At 45.8% G+C, this 13,491-nt stretch overlaps 1 protein-coding gene and 1 pseudogene across 1 annotated transcript; both read left to right on the top strand.

The window, feature by feature from the left end:
- Positions 1–1,000: 1,000 nt before the first annotated feature.
- On the top strand, positions 1,001–4,558 carry glula (glutamate-ammonia ligase (glutamine synthase) a). Its single transcript, XM_072668688.1, has 7 exons — positions 1,001–1,102; positions 1,617–1,801; positions 1,896–2,057; positions 2,306–2,452; positions 2,698–2,825; positions 2,915–3,114; positions 3,437–4,558. Exons 2-7 carry the CDS (start codon positions 1,636–1,638, stop codon positions 3,747–3,749), a joined length of 1,116 nt encoding a protein of 371 aa, XP_072524789.1. The 5' UTR covers positions 1,001–1,102; positions 1,617–1,635; the 3' UTR covers positions 3,750–4,558.
- Positions 4,559–9,783: 5,225 nt separating this feature from the next.
- LOC140545584 (glutamine synthetase-like) lies at positions 9,784–13,250 on the top strand (annotated as a pseudogene).
- Positions 13,251–13,491: the final 241 nt, after the last annotated feature.

The following is a 13,491-nucleotide window of genomic DNA, read 5'->3' as shown; positions in this document are numbered from 1 at the left end:
ATAGGAGATAAATTATGGGCTGTATCTGATGTTAAATAATCATCACTCCAGAGAACACAGCTCTTCCACTGCTCCACAGCTCCTCAATGCTGGGGGGCTTTATACACACCCCTCTAGCCCACGCCTGGCATTAGGCAGCATGGAGCCAATAGGGTCATGATGAGTCCTATTCTATTGGCAGCACTTCTCATATACATTGACCAGACAAACTGTGCGCGTGTGCATTTGCACATCTGTGTCAGCAATGGGTGCAACTTTAAAAATCTGAGTGCATTCATTAGAAGCGGTGTCCACAAACTTTTGGACATATGTGTATGTAATATGGCCATTTAGCTCCTCCCGTTCAGGCTAAACTTAAAAGAATTGCTTTAAAGTTGCTTTAAAGGACTGCTATTCAAAAAACAACCCCCAACCAATCAGAACAGAGGTCATTTACATATGTCAGTCTTATTATTGGTGTATACTTGTGTGTATCATCACTATTATTGTACTTATAGTAGAGTCAAATAATAAGAATGTTACACACAAATGTGGGGTATGGCTCCTTTAAGCTGTGTGTCAGCAATGGGTGCAACTGTAAGTGGCTGAGTGTATTCATTAGAAGGGCTGTCCACAAATATTTGGACATATGATTCATGCGTCTGTCTCTGGATTACATCATAAACAGTCTAGGGAACCACAGTGCACTACACGTTGCGGCCACAGGGGGGCAGGGCAGAGCCGGGCGCTATTCTATGGCCTGTTTACATTCAGCCGTGTTGTTTTATCCCCTGGTACTCTCCTCCAGACCCTCTCCGCCTGTCCTGCTGCTTATCTGGGCTTTTCTGAGCTTTTACTATCAGTTTGATCAGTTTCTAAAAAGAGGGTGGAGAAGGCGGGGGCTTCGCTGCTGCATGAGCCAATGAGCTTTGCGCAGGGAGCAACTGGTGCCTCCCTGTGACCAATCAGAGCGCGGCAGGATTTCTGTTCCTCGATATATAAACCCGGGCGAATCCCCAGCCTGTTGTTCAGAGGATGAGAGACAAGCAGACCCCACAGAAACACAGCAATATCTGGACCTGCCAGTCCTGCTTCGCCCACTGTAGACTTCTTTGGTGTCCAGGTACAATTCTTCAGCTATATACTTTTATTATTATGCATTTCTATGTATATTGTAACTCAATATTGTGTAAGGCTGCATGCTGTGCTTTTATATTCTTGATGCTGTCTCGTGCTTACATTGCATTTCTGCTATGTATGCATGCAGATTGCTTTATTTATGTCGTAATATTTGTTTAATGCTGGATTTATGTCTTATTTATTAATGCAATATGACCGGTCTGCATCGCAACCACCACTAATATTAAACAGACTGCAGATAAGCTATTGCATGAGCTCTAACATGGGGGCAGGTTTAGGAGGAAAGACCCCTAGCAGCGCGTGAGCGAGTGGGGGTGGAGAGCTAATCACAGCACGTGGAGGTTTTTGCACAGGGCTTTGTGGTGCACACACACACACACACACACACACACTTGCACTGGTGCTTGCAGTGCTTACCCATGCGGTGCATCAGCTCTTCAGGTTGATCTGTGAGGATAGCTGTGAATGAACAGGTCTTTGCTCTCTCCATCGTTTAGGTGTTTTATAGTAATAACTATGGCAACATCGTCCAGCGCACAGCTCAGCAAACTGGTCAAGCGCCAGTATATGGAGCTTCCCCAGGGGGACAAAGTGCAGGCCATGTACATCTGGATTGATGGAACTGGAGAAGGGCTGAGATGCAAGACCAGAACGTTGGATTCTGAACCGAAGAGCATTGAAGGTAAGCCTGTTGTGCATTTCTGACGCTGGAAATGGAAGAAGAGCTATTTTCTGGATTTCTTGACCTTTGATATTTTATTATTATTTATTTTTAGATCTGCCAGAGTGGAATTTTGATGGTTCCAGCACCTACCAGTCTGAAGGCTCCAACAGCGACATGTATCTGGTTCCTTCTGCCATGTTCCGGGACCCCTTCCGCAAAGACCCCAATAAACTTGTCCTCTGTGAGGTGCTGAAGTACAACCGCAAGCCTGCTGGTAAATATGAGCATCCAGTCTCTCGTTGGTTTTGAGCAGGGGTCAGTTTTGTCGTCCTCCTAGACCTTGGAGAGTATAGTTTATGTAAATGGTCATTAATTTGGCTTATTAATGGATCTAGAAGCGTGTTGTTGACTTTAGCTTGACCAGAGTTGTCGGTCAATGGGTTTATGAGCACTGGAGAAGCTCTCTGCCTGTAGTTCTTGGGTTCTTAGTTCTGACCATTTTTGTCTCGTGTTTGGAATCAGAAACCAACCATCGTATTACTTGCAAGAAGATCATGCAGATGGTGGAGGACCAAAGCCCTTGGTTCGGAATGGAGCAGGAGTACACCATCCTGGGCACAGATGGGCATCCCTTTGGCTGGCCCTCCAATGGTTTTCCTGGACCACAGGGTAAGAATCTCCAATGCCATTTCCTAATCACTATTATTGAGCTTTGCAGTACTGATCATTACATACTGACCAGTTATTGGTAAGTATTGTGATGTTTGAGGAATCCAGATTCTTGTTATCAAACAAATCAGTTTATTTTGATTAAATAATGAATAATTACTTACTGCTTATGCTATTTAATGCATATCCTGCTGCCCGGTGTCTGTATTGACCCGTGCTGATGGTTTACCATGCGCTCCTTTCAGGCCCCTACTACTGCGGCGTTGGGGCAGATAAGGCGTATGGCCGAGACATTGTTGAAGCTCACTACAAAGCCTGCCTGTATGCCGGGGTGAAGATTTGTGGCACGAATGCTGAAGTCATGCCCGCTCAGGTAAAGACCTGGCTTAATCCGGTTAGGAGGACTCTGTCCCTTAACTGACCCTGGGTTGAAGTCTAATGTGTCTGTGTTCTGTCTCTCAGTGGGAGTTCCAGGTAGGCCCTTGTGAAGGCATTGAAATGGGAGATCACTTGTGGGTGGCTCGCTTCATCCTTCACAGGGTCTGTGAAGATTTCGGTGTGGTGGCCTCGTTTGACCCCAAGCCCATCCCAGGCAACTGGAACGGCGCTGGCTGCCACACTAACTTCAGCACTAAGGAGATGCGGGAAGAAGGTGGCCTGAAGTAAGTATAATAGATACCTCTACAGTAATGTGTGCTTGGGTCTGCAGTCCTTTACTATGAAGCAGTTATGATTTTAAATTAAGGATTTAAAATTCATTTTATTATTATTAATTATTCTGTTTAACTCTGTATTAAAGTAATAAAATGTAATGTAGCTGATTAAATGCATGTAATTTGCAATCTTCAAGATTTTTATATTTCAGAGAATTATAACAGTTTTTGTAAACAAAGTTGCACCCGTTTTAATAGCTGGGCTAATGGGCTTTTTAAAAATATATATTTTCATTTATTTGGTTTTAAAGTATCTTTACTTTCTCAACAGATTCATCGAAGAGTCCATTGAGAAGCTTGGGAAGAGGCACAACTACCACATCCGGGCCTATGACCCTAAAGGGGGGCTGGACAACGCTCGCAGGCTGACCGGCCACCACGAGACCTCCAACATCCACGAGTTTTCCGCTGGCGTGGCTAACCGCGGTGCTAGCATCCGCATTCCTCGCGCCGTGGGCCAGGAGAAGAAGGGATACTTCGAGGATCGCCGTCCTTCCGCCAACTGCGACCCGTACGCCGTCACTCAGGCGCTAATACGCACATGTCTGCTTAGCGAAGAAGGAGACGAACCTGTGGACTATTAGAGCTCTCTCGCGCTCTCTCTCCTCTCACCCTCACTCACATTCTCACACTTGTCATCGTCTTCTGGACTGAAACCCCTTCCTCAATCCCCACCCCTCACCGTCCTTCTCTTTTTAAAGTGGCTGTGAGGCCAAATTAGTACTGTATCGTTTTACTTTCCCATCAGAATAGCTCTAACCCTGCATTTAAAGAGAATAGCGTTTTTAAAAAGTTGGCTGGTCAACTTAACAGTTTTAGGTTTAAGCGTTGATGTTAACTGGGGACGTGATGTTGCGGGGCATATCTGACCCTCCTGTCTGTCTTTCTTTTCTCTCTGTCTGTGTGCATTTGCTCTGCTGAGGAGGGCAGACTTTAACTCTCAGCGTTAAAGCCCCTCCCGTGATCTAAACGCCCGTGTTGAGCTTTTATAAAAGTGGATTAACTGATGATAAATGGACACTGTGGACTAGAGCTGCTATGGCCTGGTAACACGTCATTCCTTACCTTGTATCCAGTGTCTCTACTCGTGTACGTCCACGTTCATCTTTTGTTACTAACTGAATAGGAAGTGTTGACTGCCATTTCTGTCTGTTCTGAGCTTCATTTTCTGGTTCCTGTTGTACGGTACATGCTCTGTGAGGACCCGGACCCTGTCTGGTCTTCTACACTTCGGTCTGTTGTATGCCATGTGATAGTTTTTAAAGAATCATGCCTCGTGATGTTGCTGCATTATGTCTACTGTGCTGTTATGGCATCTGTTTTGGTAAAATCCTGAAGTTGCTGAACCTGGTGTTTTTTATTGGGACATTTTAAACATTATTTTTACCACAAACTCTCTCTGGGTGTGTTTCTTCTCTTCAGCAGAAGGTCATTCCAGTATGGACCGTACAGTTTGATTAAATGGTGCTCTTGGCCTGCCAGACAAGCTGGTACTCGGTATTGCCTGAATAGTAAAGCGACCATGTTTTAGTGGGACACAGGGCTTAGGATGACATAGCTGGGGGGCCTTCAAGTAGGCCTAGGTTGTAGGACCAAAATATGCAGCTATATTTGTACTTTAGCATAATTATAACCAAGACCATTAAAAATTGTGTGCATGACCAAATTGGCCCACTTTTATCAAAAATGCCAGTGCCATTAAGACCCAATATTTCAGTGGACGTTGGTCTGAGCAACAGGCTCTAAAGGTAAAGGTGCACGTATTTGGCACTGTACAGTGTGCACTGTACAGTGAAATGTGTCCTCTGCATTTAACCCATCTGGTAGTGAACACACACTCACACACACACATGTGTTAGGGGCAGTGAGTACACACACACCCAGAGCAGTGGGCAGCCAACTCCAGCGCCCGGGGAGCAAAGAGGGTAAAGGGCCTTGCTCAAGGACCCAACAGTGGCAGCTTGGAATCGAACCCACAACCCTGTTATCAATATCCCGGCGCTCTAACCGCTGAGCACCACTGCCCCTCTAACTTTGGGTAACATTGATCTAATGGATTTGGACATTTTTAAGAATATGTACTCCATTTAGGACCAGTTTTAGGATTGGTTTGTCTACTTGACCACGGTCCTAAATGTCTTCAAATTTGAGACCTTGTTTGAATCTGACTGTTGGGAGTTTAAATCAACATTTTATGATGAATGGGCCAATAGAAATGCCCCAAAATGACTTGAAATAAAATGGTTTCCATTGAAGGGATTCTTTTTAAACCCCTCCTTCCTCGCCTGTAAAGCTGCACATTCTGAGATACAAGGTTTTTGCATGACTGTTTGTTTACATCAACAACTGTTATGATCCCTTTTTTTAAATGATTTGTTAATCAGTAATAATATCTGTACATTTTACACAAATTAGAATTATTAGGTCTCAGAAAGTGGGCTACTGGTCACCTTTCCTACAAGCTTCATTACCAGACTGACGTAAAAACTGTTGCCTAATTTAATCGGAACATATTGCCCTTCATATTCTGTATCTGGAGTATTGCAGGTAATAAATCACTGATAATGTTTAATTGACGGTGGTTTACACTCACTCAGGTGTGTGTGCCTTAAAGCTGATCAGGTTTAATGGCCCAGTGCTAATCTAATCTAGGGCTGCCACCTTTTCAACAGGCCAAAACCAGACACATTTTATTAGACCCACTCCTAAAGTTTCTCAATCTAAGAATCAGACACTTTACTTTAACCAGTAACTTTTAATGGCGGGTAAAATCTGCTAATATGAAAATATAATATAATAATAAATGTGGTCTGTTTTTATTTTCTACGTGACGCGCTAAAATGGTGAAACATGATTGGTCGATTTGCATGTCAGTTAAACCAGCTGTCGACGACCGAATCTGATTGGTTATCCTACAAACCTGGGCGGGGTTTGACCGAAGTGAGCAAGAAAGTTAAATCGTGGAGAAATGGACTTAAATAAATAAATAAATAAATAAACAAATAAACAAACAGTTTATTTATAAAATAAAATAATAAAAATGCAGCAGAATTTCAGCAGAAACCTCCTAAATCACATTCTGCTGTTACTCAGTGTCGTATTCAAGCAGCAGCAGCAGTTCAGACCAACATTTCCCCCAAACAGATTAATTACAAACGTTAGCACTAATTTGTCAGCGTTTAATCACTGGAAAAATAACCGAAATTAGTGATAACGTTAGCTCAACGTTCACAAAAACAAACGTTTAACGTCGTAAAGTAGCGAGCTAGCTGTAGGTCAGCAGGGGGAGCTGGAGCTGCTGCTGCTGGGGAAGGTAAGCTAGCGCTAGCTACAATTAGCTTCATCTGTGTCTGTCTTGTGAAGGTATCTGTGATTATGGCGGGGTTGTTTAGTGAATGCAGTATATTGGCTCTGTTTTCGCTGTGATTTGGGTTTGCGCTGTGGCTTTTTGATCATGCTGAGACGAGCTAATGCTAATGCTAACTGTCTCCGCCCCTCCTCCCCCCGGGTTGCTCCATTGGTTAAAACCGCTCACGTGATGAATCTCCGTCGTCACGCGGCTGTCGTACTTAAACGCCAGAGTAAAATTTATGGGGATATATTTACTGATCATTAATTAAAAGCTTTATTTGGGTAAAGTGTCGCTATTTAACTTTATTTATTAAATGTTAATCACATATTAGCATATATAAGTAGGCGATGTGATATTGTTGTTGCTACGCTGGCATATAAAGCTGATGCCTAGTAAAGCTAGCTAGCTATGGTGCTAACTTGCTAACAAATATTAGCAGCAGTTCTTTACATCCTAAAAGGTAAAGGTGCGGGTATCTGTGACTGTCCTCTGGACAGCGACATGTGTCCTCCCCTTTTGACCCATCTGTGGTAGTGAACACACACACACACTCACACTAGTGAACCAGGGACAGTGAACACACACACACACACACACTAGTGAACCAGGGACAGTGAACACACACACACACACACACTAGTGAACCAGGGACAGTGAACACACACACACACACACACACACACACACACACACTAGTGAACCAGGGACAGTGAACACACACACACACACACACACACTAGTGAACCAGGGACAGTGAACACACACACACACACACACACTAGTGAACCAGGGACAGTGAACACACACACACACACACACACACACACACACACACACTAGTGAACCAGGGACAATGAACACACACACACACACACACACACACACTCACACACACTAGTGAGCTAGGGGCAGTGAGTACACACACACCCAGAGCGGTGGGCAGCCAACTCCAGCACCCGGGGAGCAGAGAGGGTGAAGGGTCTTGCTCTAGGGCCCAACAGTGGCACCTTGCCGAGCCCGGGAATCGAACCCACAACCCTGTGATCAACAGCCCGGAGCTCTAACCGCTGAACACCACTGCCCCCTGACCACGTGATTAATTGTCCATTAATGATTTAAATAAATGGAAATATGTTTTTAATACTGTTATTTTTATTAGATTACTATGTTTGTGAACCCAGTGTGCAAGATCAGCAGATAATTGGGATCCCAAAAAAATAAAAAAGCGATAAAAAAAAACAATTACAGCTAGATGAAATATAAGGGGGGGTCCTAAATGGTCCTAAATGGCCCTTCTGCAAGATGACGTCAGAGGGGATAAGATGTGTCACGACTCGGGACTTTCTGGGGCAAAACCGGAAGATGTGGCAACCCTAACCCGATCACTAACCCAAACTAGCTAGCACGCTTGATCAGCACTATCCTCAGGCTGTGCCACACTCTTATTGGAGATAGACTACTGTCAGCCCTGCAGGCTTAACCCCATCCCTGGACTGAGAAAGGCACTGAGTTCTGTACTACAGTCTGGTTCAAGACTAGATCACAGGTCATTAGAAAACGTGAAGCTCGTGCATCAACAGCATGACTCAACAGCAAGCCACTAAACCCCAAGCACAGTTCCTTTGGTTCTCCATCAGATATTATCCTCAGAGTTTTGCAAATCTCTAAACACAATCTCATCATTTAGCGACATCAAGGTCATCTAGAAACCCGGGCCTTCAAAATGCAACACCCTGAGTCTCGCTCATGGTGCACCTGTACAAACTCGATGGGAAGAACGCTTCAGTCATTAGTCAGAGTGAGGAAGAGGCCTCAGTTGAGTCTCATACAGGTGTTAGACTGGTTCTCCAAAACCCATACTGTGTTGCGCTGTACCTTCCACCATATTCTCCTTTAATCCAATACAGGAATTCTTTTCTGCGGCGGTGGAACGTGCACGAACCCAGACCCCACGTGCTGCTACGTACCACTGCTCCAGGTAATGGAGGAGGCGTGTAATGGCATCCACGCAGCCGATAGTCAGGGATGGATCCGCCATGCCAGGCATTATCCCGCCAGCTGTGGACGAGGACGAGGCGGGATGCAGAGTGGTTTGTTATATTTCACAAATGTACTTTTTCTTTTACCTTTTTAATCCCTTTTAGTAAAAGAGATTAGCTTTAGAAGTGATCATCTGAAGATACGTCATCTACTCAGGCTTTCATTAAAGACCAGTGGCCCACCCCTAAAACGGGGGTGTGGATTAGCTCGAACCCATACTCAAAAGTATACTATATTGCGTTATTAAAATAATGACCCAAGTATGAGTAGAAATAGCCGAACGGAAAGTAAACAAAAGCATGAGCTCCAGAATTGAAGTCCCACACTTTAATGACAAAAGTATTGGGACACCTGCTCATTTGTTGTTTCTTTTGAAATCAAGGGTATTAACAAAGAGCCGATCCTGCGTTTGTTGGAGTAAATGTTTCTACTGTCCAGGGAAGAAGACTTTCCACTAGATGTTGGAGTAGCATTGCTGTGAGGATTTGATTGCGACAAGAGCTAGTTGGTAAGGTGAGGATGTTGGAAGATTACCACCCCACCTCATACCAAAAGTACTGGATGAGGTTCTTCCACTGCTCCACAGCTCAATGCTAGTGGGCGATATACCTCTCTAGCCCATGCCTGGCATTAGGCAGTATGGTGCCAATAGGTTCATGATGTTGATCTGCTCCAGGGAACAGTCCCGGGGAGCATAGAGGGTCAAGGGCCTTGCTTGAGGACCCTTGCCAAGCCTGGGTATCGAACCCATAATCCTGTCATCAGTAGCCCAGTGCTGCCTTAAGACAAAGGTACTGCTAGGATTTGAACCCAGGACAGGCGCTATAGCGTATACTGCACATCTATCTCTCTGGATTACCTCATAAACAGTCTAGGGAACGAAAGTGCACTAAACTTTGCTGCCACAGGGAGGCGCAGAGCCGGGCGCTATTTTATTGTTCGTTAACATTCACCCGCGTTCTTTTATTCCCTGGAATTCTTCTCCAGACCCTCTCTGCCTGCTTCAGCTGCTGTTGGTGCTGTGGTTTTCAGTGCCCAGCATCAGTTTGCAGGAGGCTGATGGGGGCGGTGAATTTGCTGCTGCATGAGCCAATGAGCTTTGCACCTAGAGCAACTGGTGCTTCCCTGTGACCAATCAGAGCGTGGCAGGATTTCTGTTCCTCTATGTATAAATCCAGGCGAATCCCCAGACTGTTGTTCAGAGGATGAGAGACAAGCAAACACCACATAAACACAGCAATATCTGGACCTGCCAGTCCTGTCCAGTCGCCCACTGTAGTTGTCTTTGGTGTCCAGGTACAATTCTTGATGCTATTTCATGTTGCAGACATGCATTTGTGCTCTATGTGCATGCAGACAAAGTTATGCCTATGATGAATTTCCATCCTATTTTAGGTATTTAAATAAAATTAATGATGTAATATGAACTGCCATTGCAGCAATCACCACTAATATCTGCAAGACCCCTGGCAGCATGTTAGTGGAGGTCTTTGCAAAGGGCTTTGTGGTGCACACACACACACACACACACACACTTGCACTGGTGCTTGCAGTGCTTACCCATGCTCTTCAGGTTGATCTGTGAGGATAGCTGTGAATGAACAGGTCTTTGCTCTCTCCATCGTTTAGGTGTTTTATAGTAATAACTATGGCAACATCGTCCAGCGCACAGCTCAGCAAACTGGTCAAGCGCCAGTATATGGAGCTTCCCCAGGGGGACAAAGTGCAGGCCATGTACATCTGGATTGATGGAACTGGAGAAGGGCTGAGATGCAAGACCAGAACGTTGGATTCTGAACCGAAGAGCATTGAAGGTAAGCCTGTTGTGCATTTCTGACGCTGGAAATGGAAGAAGAGCTATTTTCTGGATTTCTTGACCTTTGATATTTTATTATTATTTATTTTTAGATCTGCCAGAGTGGAATTTTGATGGTTTCAGCACCTACCAGTCTGAAGGCTCCAACAGCGACATGTATCTTGCATGTCTTGCAAGAAGATCATGCAGATGGTGGAGGACCAAAGCCCTTGGTTCGGAATGGAGCAGGAGTACACCATCCTGGGCACAGATGGGCATCCCTTTGGATGGCCCTCCAATGGTTTTCCTGGACCACAGGGTAAGAATCTCCAATGCCATTTCCTAATCACTATTATTGAGCTTTGCAGTACTGATCATTACATACTGACCAGTTATTGGTAAGTATTGTGATGTTTGAGGAATCCAGATTCTTGTTATCAAACAAATCAGTTTATTTTGATTAAATAATGAATAATTACTTACTGCTTATGCTATTTCATGCATATCCTGCTGCCCGGTGTCTGTATTGACCCGTGCTGATGGTTTACCATGCGCTCCTTTCAGGCCCCTACTACTGCGGCGTTGGGGCAGATAAGGCGTATGGCCGAGACATTGTTGAAGCTCACTACAAAGCCTGCCTGTATGCCGGGGTGAAGATTTGTGGCACGAATGCTGAAGTCATGCCCGCTCAGGTAAAGACCTGGCTTAATCCGGTTAGGAGGACTCTGTCCCTTAACTGACCCTGGGTTAAAGTCTAATGTGTCTGTGTTCTGTCTCTCAGTGGGAGTTCCAGGTAGGCCCTTGTGAAGGCATTGAAATGGGAGATCACTTGTGGGTGGCTCGCTTCATCCTTCACAGGGTCTGTGAAGATTTCGGTGTGGTGGCCTCGTTTGACCCCAAGCCCATCCCAGGCAACTGGAACGGCGCTGGCTGCCACACTAACTTCAGCACTAAGGAGATGCGGGAAGAAGGTGGCCTGAAGTAAGTATAAGTCAAGTCAAGTCAAGTGGGTTTATTGTCATTTCAACTACATACAGGGTACACAGTGAAACGAAGCAACGTTCCTCCAGGACCATGGTGCAACATAGACAGTGCATACAGAACACAAGTGCAACACAAACAAACAAGTGCGGACAGACAACACAGTACAGACAGAGGATAATAAATAATGACTGTAGTGTGCAAGTTGTGCAATGTGCGATAAATAGAGTCCAGTGAGGTAGTAAAGTTATTAGTGCAAATGCTTGTGCAAAAAATGCTTCCCATGTTATCTGGGGTAAATGGTTGGAGAGAGAGAGAGAGGGAGAGTGTACATGTACCAGAAAGATATCAGTTCAGAAGTTGAGTTGTGTTGAGGAGTCTGATGGCTTGGGGGAAGAAGCTATTGCAGAGTCTGGTCGTGTTGGACCGGATGCTGCGGTACCTTCTTCCTGATGGCAGGAGGGAGAACAGTCTGTGTGAAGGGTGGGTGGAGTCATCCACAATGCTGGTTGCTTTGCGGATGCAGCGGGTGGTGTAAATGTCCATGACGGAGGGGAGAGAGACTCCGATGATCTTCTCAGCTGTCCTCACAATGCGTTGGAGGGACTTGCGGTCAGAGGCTGTGCAGGTCCCAAACCAGGCAGTGATGCAGCTGCTTAGGATGCTCTCTATGGTCCCCCTATAGAAGAGGGTGAGGATGGGTGGAGGAAGACGGGCCTTTCTCAGCTTCCGGAGGAAGTAGAGACGCTGTTGGGCTTTCTTGGCTGTAGAGCTGGTGTTCAGGGACCAGGTGAGGTTCTCCGCTAGGTGGACACCAAGGAACTTGGTGCTCTTAACGATCTCCACAGAGGAGCCGTTGATGTTAAGCGGAGAGTGGTCCGGTCTTGATTTCCTGAAGTCAACAACCATTTCCTTGGTCTTCTCTACATTCCAGTGAAGGTTGTTGACTGTACACCAGTCTGTCAGCTGCTGCACCTCCTCTCTGTATGCTGACTCGTCGCCTTTGCTGATGAGACCCAGCACAGTTGTATCATCGGCGAACTTTATGATGCTGTTAGAACTGTGTTTCGCAACACAGTCATGAGTCAGCAGGGTGAACAGCAGAGGACTCAGTACACTGCCCTGAGGTGCCCCAGTGTTCATGGTGATGGTGCTGGAGCTGCTGTCCCCGAACCGGACTAACTGGGGCCTTCCTGTCAGGAAGTCCAGGATCCAGTTGCAGAGGGGGGTGTCGAGGCCCAGCAGGCTTAACTTCCTCGTGAGGTTCTGTGGGATGATGGTGTTGAATGCTGAACTGAAGTCTATGAACAGCATTCTGACGTAGGTGTCCTTCTTCTCCAGGTGGGTAAGGGAGAGATGAAGGGTGGTGGTGATGGCATCGTCCGTGGAGCGGTTGGGAATAATAGTCAACTGCATGGAATTTGTAATTTACTGAGACCAATTATTATTTGTTTGTTTGTTTTTATGAATGTAAATGTATTCATTGTTTTTCTCAACAGATTCATTGAAGAGTTCATTGAGAAGCTTGGGAAGAGGCACAACTACCACATCCGGGCCTATGACCCTAAAGGGGGGCTGGACAACGCTCGCAGGCTGACCGGCCACCACGAGACCTCCAACATCCACGAGTTTTCCGCTGGCGTGGCTAACCGCGGTGCTAGCATCCGCATTCCTTGCGCCGTGGGCCAGGAGAAGAAGGGATACTTCGAGGATCGCCGTCCTTCCGCCAACTGCGACCCGTACGCCGTCACTCAGGCGCTAATACGCACATGTCTGCTTAGCGAAGAAGGAGACGAACCTGTGGACTATTAGAGCTCTCGCGCTCGCTCTCTCTCCTCTCACCCTCACTCACATTCTCACACTTGTCATCGTCTTCTGGACTGAAACCCCTTCCTCAATCCCCACCCCTCACCCTCCTTCTCTTTTTAAAGTGGCTGTGAGGCCAAATTAGTACTGTATCATTTTACTTTCCCATCAGAATAGCTCTAACCCTGCATTTAAAGAGAATAGCGTTTTTAAAAAGTTGGCTGGTCAACTTAACAGTTTTAGGTTTAAGCGTTGATGTTAACTGGGGACGTGATGTTGCGGGGCATATCTGACCCTCCTGTCTGTCTTTCTTTTCTCTCTGTCTGTGTGCATTTGCTCTGCTGAGGATGAT

This window comes from Salminus brasiliensis, chromosome 23 (assembly GCF_030463535.1).
Source record: "Salminus brasiliensis chromosome 23, fSalBra1.hap2, whole genome shotgun sequence".
NCBI lineage: Eukaryota > Metazoa > Chordata > Actinopteri > Characiformes > Bryconidae > Salminus > Salminus brasiliensis.
The sequence above is the reverse complement of the archived record's forward strand: the minus strand, read 5'-3'. Positions and strand labels throughout refer to the sequence as shown.